Source organism: Homarus americanus, unplaced genomic scaffold, assembly GCF_018991925.1.
Source record: "Homarus americanus isolate GMGI-L3 unplaced genomic scaffold, GMGI_Hamer_2.0 scaffold24260, whole genome shotgun sequence".
NCBI lineage: Eukaryota > Metazoa > Arthropoda > Malacostraca > Decapoda > Nephropidae > Homarus > Homarus americanus.
In genome coordinates, this window is record NW_024721079.1 from 5,267,689 (window position 1) to 5,282,988 (window position 15,300).

At 41.4% G+C, this 15,300-nt stretch overlaps 1 protein-coding gene across 4 annotated transcripts in view; it reads left to right on the forward strand.

The window, feature by feature from the left end:
- The window catches only part of LOC121861467 (chromobox protein homolog 1-like), a 30,649-nt gene that overhangs the window by 12,805 nt on the left and 2,544 nt on the right, over nucleotides 1–15,300 (forward strand). For all 4 annotated transcript variants that reach the window (XM_042359212.1, XM_042359213.1, XM_042359211.1 and 1 more), the window contains one exon: nucleotides 10,249–10,346. In XM_042359212.1, the coding sequence (XP_042215146.1) occupies nucleotides 10,249–10,346 (98 nt within the window). The remainder of the gene's footprint in view (nucleotides 1–10,248; nucleotides 10,347–15,300) is intronic.

Sequence of the window (15,300 nt, forward strand, 5' to 3'; positions counted from 1 at the left end):
ATTCGGTTAACGAACAAAAATTTGGTTAACGAATTTCTTACCAACCGACCTCAACATGTTTTCGCTTGCACTGACCGGGCAACCAGCTTTAGTATCAGTCTGCCAATACATTAATCGGTTCTAGGGCTTAAATTCCTTACTATTTTAGTAAATATCAAGAAGTTTATACTATTCAATAATTTTAAAAGTTTAATATTCAATTTTTTAGTCATTTTAACAATTATTGAACATAATGTGACTAGTTTAATGCACGGCATCTAGCCTCTTAACACAGCAAACAGGTGTTAGTCTCTCTGTTTTCACTGGAGGTAACATCGTGCTTGAGACTCTTCAACTAAACGCTTTTTTTCTGTGCTTCCAAGCAAATTATTGGTCATTTTGAAATATATTTTACATATTGACAATATATAATGCAGTGCAGTGTTGATTTAAAGAAAATAATCTTGAATTACACCAAGAGAGCTAATATTTTATGGGTGAAATGGTGCCATAGGGTGACTTCTCTTCCACCCCAATGCCTTCTCTTCTTCCTTCTCCTCCACCCCCATTCTAAATCCCATCATCATCATCATCATCCAGGAGCCTTCTACATACACACCTCAAAGTAAGTGAACTTTTCTACCATTTTTGTTGAATTTAGGAAATTTTCGGTGAGCTGGAACCAATTACCCAAAAACCCATTGAAACAATGGTTTCGGTTAACGAACTTTTCGGTTAACGAACGACCTTCTGGAACGGATTGAGTTCGTTAACCGAGGGGTCACTGTAAACATGTTGTAATTCGCACTAGACATAACAATTTTAGTACCGTAATCAAATTAGTACATGTGCACTCCAGGTTTGCACTAAGGTCATTTATTTCTTTTACGTTTCTTTTAGTATGGTGTGTGCATGTACATGGATGAAAATAAATGAAGAAATTGATGTAAATCTACCCAAAAATACAGTTGAAATTTTTTTTATAAAATGTACTACAGTATTGTACATTAATGTACTACATTTTTTATATCTTGAGCAAAATATATGGCGCTTATATTTAAATTAATCTCTGTCTTGTAAGGATTTCAGCAATGCAAATTGTATTATCCTAACTTTAGTCTGAGATATTATATAAAATAAACATAAAGAAATCACCAGGGTGGGAAGAGGGGGTGGGAGGTGAGGTGACAGAATGTCTGGCGTTTGTTTGTTTATATATTTGAGATAAGATTTGACAGTTGATGCCTGCGTGTTTATTTATCATTACGTTAACCGGCGCATGACTGTGTTACTGTAAAGCCACATTCATTGAGATTTATAAGAGAAAATCTTAAAACTCCTCTACATGACAGATAAATAAATACCACTAGGTACCCTTGGTTGGCTGGCGCCAGCTGTCATTATACATCACCCCACCTCTCCCCCCCCCACCCCCTCCCCCTGCACTTCTAGCAAGATTGAAGGTGGTTTAGGTTTAGTTTTATCTTATAAAATGTCACAGACTAAAGTTAGCAGAATATAAATTGCATTGTTGGAATTCTTGTAAGATGGCAAATAATATGAATATAGGCATCATATATTTTGCACAAGAGATACAAATTTTAGTTCCTTAAGTACATTTAAGTACTGTACATGTTTTTCCAACTTATTTTTTGGTAGATATAGTAACTTTCTTCATTTATTTTTAATCATTTGCATGCACACACCATCAAAAATACATATTGTGAAAAAGGTAAAAGTAGTCCGTGACGACTCAAACGATGTTGTACCGAGTCACCGGGACATTAAACGAATGTTTGGTCTCAAAAGGTTAGCAACGTGGTGCCGAAGCAACGTTAAGAGAGGACTTACTATACCTACATAAATTAAATCACTAGTGGCTTTATGTCACTATTAACTGGAACTCCGAAAGCTGGAAGTGAAATTTTCATGGAAATTGTTCCCAATGCTGGAATTTTCTGGAAAATTTTGGCGGTAATTTGCCCTCCATTATTGCAGCGTAAGGTGAATCTTCGTATTGCGAATCATTAATTACCATTAAAATAAAACAATAATAATGAGATGCGTTCCCAAGTGTGACCTTTTCATATCTTTTGTCTGCCTTTTTACCCTCTTTTCCCCAAAAAATAATACAATTAATGAAAATTGCAAACTATATTCTTTAAATAATGTTTCCGAATGCGCCTTATACAATATAAATGAATAATAATATGGTCACCCAAGAGGAGATTGGACGCCATTGTTTTCGTAATTGTTTACAGCCGGGAGTCCAGGACGATAGTTCCATGCGAGAAAGTGAAGAAAATTAGACCCTAGTTGTAGCTGTAGTAAAATTCATGTAAAAATATGAATATATATGTTTTAAGTAATGTTATTTAATGTTAATAAATGGAACAATAGAAGTAGCTAACCACTAATGGCAAAGAAAAAAAGCGAGATGAATTGGGAACGCCAACATATACGTGCGCATTTAAGGATATCTTTTTAAGAATAGTGTACAAAAGATTCATCCTTGTTTATTACTGAATATGTATTTGGTTGAATTAATCTTTATACAGTATATGCGAAATGAACAATACAATTCATTAATAATACTTAGAATATTAAAACACATGAGACTAGACGGCATTGTTTTCGTGAGTGACGATGGTTCTACGTAAGAAACTGAAGAAAATAAGACCCTGGTTGCAGCTGTAGTGAACTCAAATGTAAAAAAAATGAATACAGTGGTCCCTCGGTTAAAGAACACAATTCGTTCCAGAGTCGTTCGTTAACCAAATCCATTATTTCAATGGGATATTGGGTAATTGGTTCCAGCTCACAGAAAAGTACATACAAAGTAAAGCCAACAAATGCATGAAGTCAGAAACACTCCTAAAATTCCCCTAAATTGCCCCTAAATCACTATACAGTATTATTCCGCGTTACACGGTTTCACTTTCCGCTGATTTCTCAGCGATGCGTCTTGAGTCGTATGTAAAAATCGGCAAACGACTCACCCTCCAGCTGCTTACAACTGAGAAGTTCTCTCCTACGGAGAGCTTCGTTGCGGAGGCCCTTGATATGCGTCTGTAGAGCATCCAAGACGTCCTTCACACTCTTGTCTGTGTTGTGGGGAATTTGCAGGGTGTGCTCCAGGATACGTTGCGTCTCTAGGGTGAGACACGTCCTCATCTGGATCAGCTGTTTCTCCCTAGGCAACCTTGATAAATCGACCATCATCGAATAATCGTCCCACCTCCGACGCCATTCACGGAATACCTGGAACGAGGCATCAGCTTGGAGTGGCGGTGGACTCTGAGCGAGTGCTTTCTGTGTGTGTGTATGTGTGGGGTGGGGTGGAGGGGGGGGCAAAGAAGTTGAAGAGGACCCTGCAGGTGCACCTGTGGACGAAGAGGCAGGTGTAGTAGCTGCTTGAAGGTTAACAGGTGCCAACAACTCAATAATGGCACTGAACCTGGCATTTTCATGTTGACGTCTGTGATTCTCTTCACGCCTTCGTTCATCGTCTTCCTGTCGCCTCCTGATGTCGTCTTGTCGTCGGTTTTCTTCCAAAAACTGAATTAAATGAAGGAAGTCGACACCTGTGGCAGATTGCGGACGTGTGTAGTGGGGGCTAAGGGTGGGTGGGGCCGCTTGATCCACTTGGAGTCCACTTACTGCACCGACATCCGTCTGAAGTAGGGCTTGTTGGGTATCTGAAGAAAACCCAATAAATTCCTGATCTTCCATATGGCCTGGTTTATTTCTCACAATTACTGTAATTAATAGGTGAGCAGAAGAGCAATCGTCTTTAAATGGAAGATATCTGCGAGCGTCTGTGTGTGTGTGTGCGTTCGTTCGTGCGTGTACTCGGGGCAGGCCGGCTAGCGGGCTGGCGGTTACAGCAACTCCCCTCGCTGGCTCAGACACTCAGTGCTGGTCGAGACATGAACGGGGATGGATGTCAAAACTTGAGCTCTCCCATAGCTCTTAAAAAGGCTCCCCTCTTTTGTAAAAAGTGCAGGAACACGGGGAAACATTTTAAAGACACTAAAGGGCACACACAACACTGAAAAAGCACTTCACAACACTGCACTGTAAATCCAGGAATATCGTGTTGAGGTACACGCCAAGATCCACCCGACGAGGAGTTGACAAGATGGCGGCTCCGAGAGAGATTCTGTGTCCACTCCAATTCTGAATAACGTGATGTCCCAGCTAAACACTGCGCCATGTATGATACTCAGGTGGTCCTTGCACTCAGGGGCAAAGGAAACACTGATGTCAAGTCCGTAAGTTCTATTCCTGGTACAAACACGAAGGAGTTGAGACAAGGGTAAACAGCGTCCTGTCTTGGAATCTCTCTGGGTATCTCTCTGCGCATGCGCGCACAGCGCGCATGTACCCAAAGCATGAACTAACACTTGGTGACAAAAGGAAGTGTGATTATAAAACATATAATACAGAGACCTGAATCAATAATGGTGAATAGTACAGAGTTACATATTACAGGCATATTCGTCTCATATATCTACACATACGACACACTTAGCCAGCATATTTTGTCATTATAATGTCCATAACATGTAAATAAGGGTGAAAACAAAGTAAAACGTGCTGCTTTAACTGACTGGTAGAACAACCCTCAGCTTCGGACCAAAGCTGATACCTTCCGCAAGAAGAAAGCTGTGGCCCAACGGGAACTTCGCAATCTATAGAATGACTGGCTTAAAAATAAAGCACGTGAAACACAAAAGTTTGCAGATCAGCATAAGATGCGCAAATTTTTCAATTCCACCAAAACATTTTATGGGCCAATTACTCTTGGCGCAGCCCCTCTCCGCTCATCCAACGGTAACTCCATAATTAAAGACAATGAAGGCCTCCTTCAGCGCTGGAAAGAGCACTACAATTCACTGCTCAACCGAAACACCGATGTGGATGTCCTGACTACCCAGCAGGTCCCTTGGCATCCAGAGCTGACCCACCTCAGCTATCCTCCATCCATGGATGAGGTAGCTACTGCCATCAAACGGATGAAAAATAACAAAGCCTTAGGGCCTGATGGAATCCCAGCCAAGATGTATAAACCGTCTCCACTTTCTCTTGGTGAATATATGGGAAAAGGAGGAAATCCCCCAAGCTCTTAAAGATGCCTCCATCTTCAATATTTATAAGAACAAGGGAGACAAGTCAGACTGTGGCAACTACCGCAGGATCTTGCTACTGTCCGTAGCTGGCAAGATTTTTGCCTGAGTCCTCCTAAACAGACTTCTTCCTTGGGCAGAAAACTTCCTCCCAGAATCTCAATGTGGCCTTAGACCATCACGTGGCACCACTGTCATGATCTTTGCTGCCCGCCAGATACAGGAAAAGTGCAGAGATTAGCAACGTGACTTGTATATGGCTTTCATCGTCCTAACCAAGGCCTTCGACTCGGTCAACAGGAAAGCCCGCTGGTGGACCCTTAGCTGTTATGGCTGCCCCCTAAAATTCATTGCCATTGTGATGCAATTCCACAATGGTATGAATGGCAGTGTCCTGCACAATGGCACCCAGTCTGAGCTCTTCCCCAACCAAATGGGGGTTAAACAAGGGCGTGTACTTGCACCAACTCTCTCTTCCATTTTCTTGACTAGCTTCCTTGCTTGTGCCAATTTAGCTGGAAGAACAAAGGTGTCGGCAGTTTCCATTACTGAACTTCAGTATGCAGACGGCCTCACTCTTGTTGCTCACTGAACGCGACCTACAGGAGATCCTGGACACCTACACAGATGTGTATGCACACTTCGGCCTTGAGGTGAATGTACTTAAGACTCAGATTCTTTCAACCTGCCCCTGCTTCAACCACACCTCCACCATCCATCCAGCTTAACGGTACTACCCTCTCTAATGTTACCCACTTTTGGTATCTCGGCTCCCACCTCTCCACCGCAGACATCAATGAAGAGATTCAGCATCGGATCAGATGTGTATCTCAAGCCTTTGGAAGACTCCGAAACCGTGTCTTCATCTGTAGGGAGCTGAAATTATCTACAAAGTTACACGTATATCGAGCATTGGTCCTCCCCACCCTGCTATATGGCAGTGAGACATGGGTCACATACAGGAGGCACCTCAAGGCACTTGAAAACTTTCACCAACGCAGTCTACTTTCCATTCTCCGAGTTCGCTGGGAAGACAAGAGAACAAATGCCAGCATCCTTGCTGACACCAACTGTAGGAGCATCGAGGCTACCATTATCCATGAACAACTACTCTGGGCTGGTCAAGTTACCCGCATAGACGACAGTAGACTGCCAAAGCAGCTACTTTACAGTCGCCTAACGAATAGTAAACATAACACCGGCGGGCAACTGAAAAGGTATAAGGATAGTCTTAAAACAAATCTGAAAAAGTGCCAAATCGACCCCCTCACCTGGAAGACTATTGCACCACATCGTAACGCTTGGAGAAGCACTACACGAGAAGGTGTCAACACTTTCAAGTTAGCCTAATTGCAAGCTGAGGCAGACAAGCACCAACGCCGGAAAGACGCTGCCACCGCCTCTCCCGAACTCTATGTAGCCTTCCACATGTGCAACATCTGGTAACATTTCTGCTGGTCCTGTATCAGCCTTTTTAGTCACCTGAAAACTCGCCAATGAAGGTGACATCCCTAATAACTCATATCACTGTATCATAGCTGGATGATCGCCATACTCTCCATTCCGAGTGACAGCAAAGTAGTAGCAGTAAAGTAAAAGAGAGGACAAGATGTGTATGTTATGTTTTTTTGCAGAATCAGTTATTTTTCAAAATGACCGGCATGCATATTGGTAATGTAAACGCCTTCTGAGCGTTTAAAGGTTAATCAGAATCTACACGTTAAACTTGAAAGTTATAATTAGGTCAAACCTGTTGAATGCAATTCATTTTAGTATTTCAAATAAATCATACATAGGCAATCATGCATAAATCTTTAATCCAATATATATTCACATAACAATCACTGCTATGTAATTAGTCTAATCTTAACACTTATAATGAGTACTTAATTTGCCATATTTCTATGTTGTTACAATGATAAGCGATGCAATGGACACAGTCTACATGTGTAAACTTAAGTACAAGTTAAACTTACGTGTTGAAAGTCTCAAGAGAAACAGGTTAGGTGTTGACTCTGTGATGGGGATAGCTACAATGGCAGTGCCCTGCCCGGCGTCACATGCCCAGCCCTGGCTGGCCAACTTTGCTGCGTCAGGCGATTATACGCAAACAAGCTTCCCTTACTACCACCCAACACACCAACCTCCTCCGTGTCTCTCCATCTCCACCATCTCGATACTCTATATACTGTATACGGGCAGGCACGCCCAATAAACATGATATGACTTTACAGCCTAACATAATGTTTGTTTATGTGTCATCCTACTCATTACTGCTTGCGGTAACAGGTAATTTTGCAAAATAACTTACAGACAACCTAAACTAACCTAACCTAACCTAACCTTATAGTTAGGACAGCACAAAGTAAATAGTAAAAAAAAAAAAAGACCACATAATCGTGTATCAAGCTACACAAGCCATCCTAACCTAATCTAGCCTAACTTTATTCAACCATAAGAATGGCTTACTGTAGTTGAGGTTGTCTGTTTATAGGTTATTAGTTATTTTGCAAAATTACCAATATGCATGCTGGTCATTTTGCAAAATAGCCAGTTCCAAAAAAAAAAGTAACATATATACTAGGATGTGACCGTTGCCCTCCAAAAATAAAAAAAAAGGTCCTACAATGCTGTTCAAAGTTTTAATGTTGTGTATTTTTCTAGGAAACACCCCTGTAAATTTTCTTGGAGATCGGTGCATGTTTGAGCTAGCGCCGTCGTACCAGCAAGTATTGCTATTTCAGCTTATGAACTTCATAAATAAGTGTGAAAATAGCACATTTTATCAGATTTTCATTTCCGGGTCTGGAACGCTGACCCACAAATTTTCCACGTATTATTTTATTGCATTTAATTTTAATGATGCTCTTTTCTTTTCCCTTGACAGTGATTTGATGTTGTGAATAGAGAATTTAATCATGGATACACGGCAAGATGATGAGTATGTCAGAATGTTATTGGGCACTGTACCCCAAGAAGAAGAAAAGGAAATAAAGGGCTGCAAACTGCCAACTAATAGGCAGGTCTTACTATGTCTGTTAGCAAACCTTCGGGATATGCATTGGGACCAGGCTTTATCTGCCACCATTGACAATGTGCTTTTGCATTACCAGAAGGCGAATGTCCCGACCATTACAGGCAGGAACAATATTGGCCGAGTAATTAAAATTTACTATGACAAAGACTCCATGATGCTTATGAAAAAGAATGAGGATAGAAGACGGGCTGATGATCCTGGAATTATGAAGTTTAAATCAGAATTGAGCCTGACGACTACAGGGAGCTGGTAGAACTTTGTCTGCTGCTTGTAACTAAAGGTTCCGAGCTAGTGAACTTCACGATGGTCTACCCTGGCGCACTTCACAAAGCAAGGTGGATGGCTAAACTGGTCTATACCCTCAAGATTGTTCTTTTGTCAGGCCAGATCAAAGAGCAGTTTCCCAAAGCCGAGGCTGTGACTAAAAGTCAAATCAGCAAGTTAGAACGGTTTGCTGTGTTCACAGTCGCTGTTTATGTCCCATGGTGGATTGTTTGCCCCGTTCCAGCAAGTGCGCCACTGAATGACTTGAATTTGGTCAAAACCTTGGCTGAATTTAACCCATATGACGCCACAATAGTTGACAAAGCATGTGGCACTCGGTAGACACACTTGGTACTTAACTGAGGAGTTGGCTGCACTGGCTTTGTTCTCGTCCCAAGTACAAGAAAGGACAAAAGAGAAGATGAGGAAGGCCCTTCTTTGCCATTAAGGCACTGAAGTTACTAAGAGAGTGGGGCTCAATCATGGGGGCTATGGAAAGCCATATCTTCTCCTTGTCCCAGAAAGTGGCACTTCCCTGGTGGACCTAATTGGGCCTGACTCAAGCCGGTTCTTCACCATTTTAGGCATGCCCTATCAGTTTCTCCACAGTCCAGCCAGTGAATGGGCGGATCATGGCGACTACCTGAACATGAAACGGGTTGTGGACAAGCTTCAGGTCGTCAATGAGGCTGCAGAGCGTGGTGTAAAACGTTGTAAAACTTTGCCATGACTTTCTTAATGTTGCCAGGGATGAGGAGCACTTTCAAGAAGTCCTTCAAGTAGTTGAAAATGACAGACTCCGCGTTCCTAATCAGCGCAAATGATCATCTGTTTCCGAACAGAGATCATGGTTTCTTGCTCTAGAGAAATAATACCTTGTGAATATATGATAAAACCCCTTAATATTCCATTAGAGAATAAGAATGATTAACTTTTTTGTGTTAGTGATAACAGCTTTTAATTAAGACAGGCAAATGATTTGTGTTAATATCCCTTATGATGGTTGTGTAATCTCATTTACAGTGGGGTATGCTATAACGAATCTAATTGGTTCTAGAACCTTGTTCGTTATAGCATTCGTTCGTTATAGGATTAATCCGTTCCAGGCCCCCAAATACAACCACTTAACACTGAAAAATATAATATAAAATTGTAAAAATTGTAAAAAAGTGCATAAATATGCATCTAAACCCCTGAAATAAAGAATATCATTAATATTTGAAATAAAAAAACAATAAATTAGAAAAAAAAATTAAATAATGTTCGTTGTAGGAGTTTCGTTCGTTATAGCATTCTCAATTTTATAGGTAAAACCGTTCGTTATAGGAATATTCGTAGTAGGGTCCGTTCGTTATAGCATACCCCACTGTATAGGCGCGTATGCCGTATAAGCAAAATCGCTATTTTTCAAATTGCTGGTGGTCACTCAAATATGCATGAATCTTCAAAAAATTGCACGTGGGTATTTTTTATGTCAATATGCAACACCAAAATTTTGAACAGCATTGTAGGACAAAGTTGGGGCAACTGTCACACCCTAATATATACCCTGTACAGTACCAACACATGAGGTCAGCACTTTCTGGTGCCATGTCAGGACTAGGAAAAGGATGGGAAATTGTGTGGCATGTTCAAAGTGTTTTGAAAGCTGTCATCATTAGTTGTATTATACTACTGTGGGTAGGAAAATATTCACAATTATGATGAATTGTAATTTACAACCAAATAAGTCAAATTAAAAGTGTAGAATATTTTATCATTATTCACCAGCACTAAATATTTTGAAGTATTTTGTGTCATCCTAAATGTAATATTAATTGAATCGCATACATCTTGCAGGAGGATAGTCGCCCACGAGGATTTGATCGAGCACTTGAGGCTGAAAGAATTATTGGTGCAACAGATTCAAGTGGCGAGCTCATGTTTCTTATGAAATGGTAAGTATTTAGTTACTGATAAGTATGGGGTGTAATCTACCATTCAAGTAGATTAAATTGAAATTATAGGTGCAAAACAATATTATGATCACAAATGTGTATAAGTACACATACCTATTATACATTCATAAGTTTATGATTAACTATTGGGGTGTTCTGGGAGTTATAATTGTTAGTTTGAATGGATATGTAGAGGGCTAGTTCATTAAATTTAGCAAAAAAAATGGAAGGATGCCTTCCACTAAATTGAGAGTTCGTTACATCAGATTCTGTTAAATCGAGAGTTTGTTGTATCATATTCTGTTAAATCGAGAGTACATGTATCCTCGATAATCACAGGACCCAGTTAATCACTGATCTGGCTTATCACGGTATCCTCAATTGCGACCATGTGTACACTTATCACTGATTGATCTGGGTTATTGCGGAATTGTCATTGGACAGCGGCGGGTCTGTGAGAGCCAGCGGTAGCAGCAACTGCCAAGATATGGCAGCACGGCTCGTGGCTCCAGCTTCCAGCAAAAGCATTTGTTTCCCTGTACATTTTTGGTTGGTGTTAGCAGATGGTTTCCTGCTCCATGCTTGTTTTTTTGGTGCAACTTTTGTAACTTTTACTTACCCTCCACCATGGCACCTGTGAACAAGAAGAGTGTTAGGTTCCTAATCCAACCAAGTGACGACGACATGTGTATTTTCTGGTTGAATGTCCCAATGTTCCCGGCAAGGATAAGCATGTGTTTGTTAACACACCCATTGCATGTTACCACATCCTTCCACTCAACCTTTCTAATCACCCTTACTTTTCTCATTCCATTGTTTAAAATTTGTGTAACATAAAGTGGAAGGAATACAATGTTGTTCATTTATACTTACACTCAATTTTGTGGGTAGACATCAGCTGTTCAGTTGTGTCTGGCAGTGCTGCAGCCAGTGCTACCAAACAAACCGATTGATGCATCATCTCCTCACCACTTCCCACAATCTCCCTCCACCACCAGCTCCATGAGCACCACCACATTCTCCCTCCACCACCAGCTCCATGAGCACCACCACTACCTTTATTATCACCTAAATCATAATTTCAATGATGGATTTGCTTTAGTCAGAGCACATCACGATATCCACTGCCCTCCCAAAACAAACAAACACACACACACACACACACACACACACACACACACATACCGCATTTGTCACCCCTATCCCCAAGGTCACCACCCCACAGTCCCCTAAAGACCTCAGGCTGGTTGCCATTACCCCCATACCCAGTCTACTCTGTGAAGATTTTGTTTTTGAGTGGGCATTTGCTAGAATCTATCAGTCAATTGATCCACAGCAATTTGGCAATATGAGGACCTCCTCTACATCACACTGCTTAGTTAGTTTTCTGGATTTCCTGCACAAAAACCTGCAGAAACGTAAGACATCACTGGCCGTTGTCCTTGTTGAGTTCAGGAAGGCTTTTGACCTTGTTGATCACTGCACTGTTATCAACAAGGCCATTGCACTTGGGCTGCCCACCAACCTGGTCTCATGGCTCACTGATTTCTTGAGTGGACTTCGTCAGGCAGTGAGGTGGTTCTGTCTCCACATTCCAACACCTCACCTGCAGTGTTCCCCAGGGGACCACTGTGCTTCCTTATCCTGATCAACGACGCTCTATCGGACACTCCTCACAGGTGGAAGTACGTGGATGACTGCACTGTGGGGGTTACAGTGGACAACATCGCACCAGACTACTCATCGCTACAAGGCACCCTGGACAGGCTACAGGCATGGACTACGGAGAACAAGGTCACCATCAACCACACCAAAACCATAGTCATGCACATCAATACTGCCACCACTCCAGTGCAAGCTCCAGCAGTCACAGTGGTGCCCATCCTCTCTAGCTAGTGCAGTCTGCCAAACTCCTGGGTGTTACCATGGACCACAAACTGGACTGGAAGGCCCATGTAAACAACACAATCAAGGCAGCCTCGTACCGACTCTACATGCTACGACGACTTAGGTCACTTGGGACACCCACGCCAGAGCTGAGGACTATCTACAACGCCTTTATTCTCCCCAAACTAACGTATGCGTCACCAGCCTGGTCGTCTTCCCTCAACTCCACCCAACAACGTCGGCTAGAGAAGGTCACCGAAAATTACATACAAAGTAAAAATAAATGCAGTAAAGTACACTTACTTTGAGGTGTGTATGTAGAAGGCTCCTGGTTGATGATGATGATAATGGGAATTAGAAGTGGGGGTGGAAGAGAAGGGAGAAGAGAAGGCAGTGGGGGTGGAAGAGAAGTCACCCTATGCTTCATGCTGCCATTTCACCCATAAAATTTTAAGTTCACTTGGTGTAATTCAAGATTATTTTCTTTAAATCAACACTGCACTATATATTGTCAATATGTAAAATAAATTTCAGAATGACCAATAATTGTACTGTAAAAAAGTAAAAATAGTTTATGTTTAAGAGAGCCACAAGCAAGATGTTACCTCCACTGACCAGAGATACAAACTGACGCCTTGCTGGGTGAGTCAAGTGGCTGATTGGCACACCAAAAACTAGTTTCCTGTACTGCATTTATGTTAAATAAGTGTTAAAATTACTAAAAAATTTAATATATAACTTGGAAAAATTATTGAATAGTACAACCTTCTTGATATTTACTCAAATGGGAACGGATTTAGTTCCTAGAACTGATTACTGTATTGGCGGACTAATATTCCAGCTGGTGAGCAAGAGAAAATATGTTGACATGATTTCGTAAAAATTTCGTTAACCGAATTTTTTTTTTTGTTAACCGAATTGAAGATTCTTATGGAAGGTAATTCGTTAACCGAGGCGTTCGTTAACCGAGGGATCACTGTACTATCATACCTCTTATAACAGATGAGATGTGTGCTTAAGGCTGGTCTGTTAAGCAAAATATCTATTAAAGGAGGCCATTATAACGTGGTGTTTGTGGAGATGGGTTCTTGCTTAGTAGCAAAATTAGTCAAAATGATAAATAAATGCCTTCAAATAATGTTATTTTCTTACAGAATGGCTAAATAATGATTAGATGTTCCAAAATAGGCCTTAAGCATTAGATGTAAGTTGCAGTTACTTAGAAATACACATGATTTTCAACTGCTGTCTTCGTATGAAAAGTAAGCATTAAGCGGCGAGCAAACTCCTCCAACACAACGATTATAAATAACAAAATGGCTATCATGAGGTGACAATGCTTAACTTTTACTTTCATATGAAGACTTTGTTAACATCAAGAATAAATTAAACTAAATTTAATAACGCTCACAAGTCGAATTTTTTGGATCTTGTTATGGTTTACCACTGCTGCCTCGCTCCTATACCTACTCCTCTTCCCTGGCAGCAATGGGCGACAAGAGACAGTAGCTACTGTACTCCTGGGAAGAGGGGTCAGGTTGTGGTCCATCCTCCTCCTTTACAAAGAAAACATCAAGGGTTGACTGTCTTGCCTTCCGATTCAGTAAAAAGTGAAAAGGATTCACACTAATTCCATTAGGAATCAGTTAATACCTTTTTACATGGGAATTCTTCAGGTTCGGTATCTTCAGCCTCTTCACTAGCACGGTGTTCGTGCAGTTCCTCATTTGTTAATTAAGCTGCCCCCATGTGATGTCAGCAGCTCCTCCACATCATCGACATTACTTCATCAAGTCCAGCTTGATTGGGTAGCAGAACAATATCCCTGATGATGTTTTCCTCCACATTAAAGCCTCTCAAGTCGTGACAGACACTTGGTCACACATTCCACCACGTACTGTTCATACATTTTTCTATCATTTCTTCCCATGCTCAGCTAATGTTTTTAAATGTCCATCTTTACATTAATTGTTGTTCTCCAAAACTCGGCATTTGATTGTTTGTCGAGACCATCTATTTCAAGAAACAGCTGCTTGAAAGTGTGGTGGAGGTAATAGTAGTGTACTTCTTAAAAGTGGCAGTGACTCCTTGGTCCATTGGCTGGATAATGGAAGTTGTTTTTGGTGGTAGGAACACCATCTCCACAGGCAGGACTGTTCTTAAACTCTCTAAGTACTGTGGCTGGCCAGGAGCATTATCCATCACCAGCAAGGTTCTGGGTGCGAGGTTTTCTCCCCACAGTAACGTTTTACAGCAGGGAAAAAATAGGAGGTAAATCACTGCCGAAACAATTCCCTCATCACTCAGACCTTGTTTGCCTGCCAAACGACAGGCGGGTGCTTGCGACATCTCCGAGTGGTACATGAGCATAGGGTAAAGTTTAACATCCCCTGAGGCCTTGCCACACAGAAGTGTCAGCCCGTCTTTTGCTGCTTCGAAGCCAGCTGAATGCTTCTCATCCTGTGAAATGAATGTGCGAGATGGCATTCGTTCCCAGTACAAGCCCTTCTCTTCCACGTTGAAAATGAGCTTTGGTGGGTAGTTGATTTGCTGGACTATCTGTGTTGGGGTAATCATGGACTGCCTGTTTGTCAGCATTTGCAGCTTTGTCTGTGAGGCAGGTGCTGTGCATGTTGCTAAGATGTTTAAATTTCTCAAACCAGCTTCGACTGGCCGTGAAATTTTTCATTGAAGATCCCTCACCTTCTTGCTTCTGTAGGTAGGTTAAAAGGCTCCTTGTCTTCTCCATAATGATAAACTGGCTTAAGGGCATGTGGCATGGGTTCTGATCTTCCCTCCCAAATGCTGAGTCAGATCTCCAGCATTTGCAGCAGCTTATTCTTTGTGTGGGAAACCTTCATTGCAACTAAGGATGTGGTAAACTGGCTGGTTCTTTTTAACTTCTCTCTGCTGTCGAGTGTAGTTTTAATGGTGAAGGAAGCCAAGCAACCGATCAACATTGATCTGACACTAGCCTGTCTTAACCCCACTCACTTGCAGGCTGTTTCCCAGATATAATGGGCATAAAATGTTCACAAAACACTAATAGATAGTGAAAATATGAAGA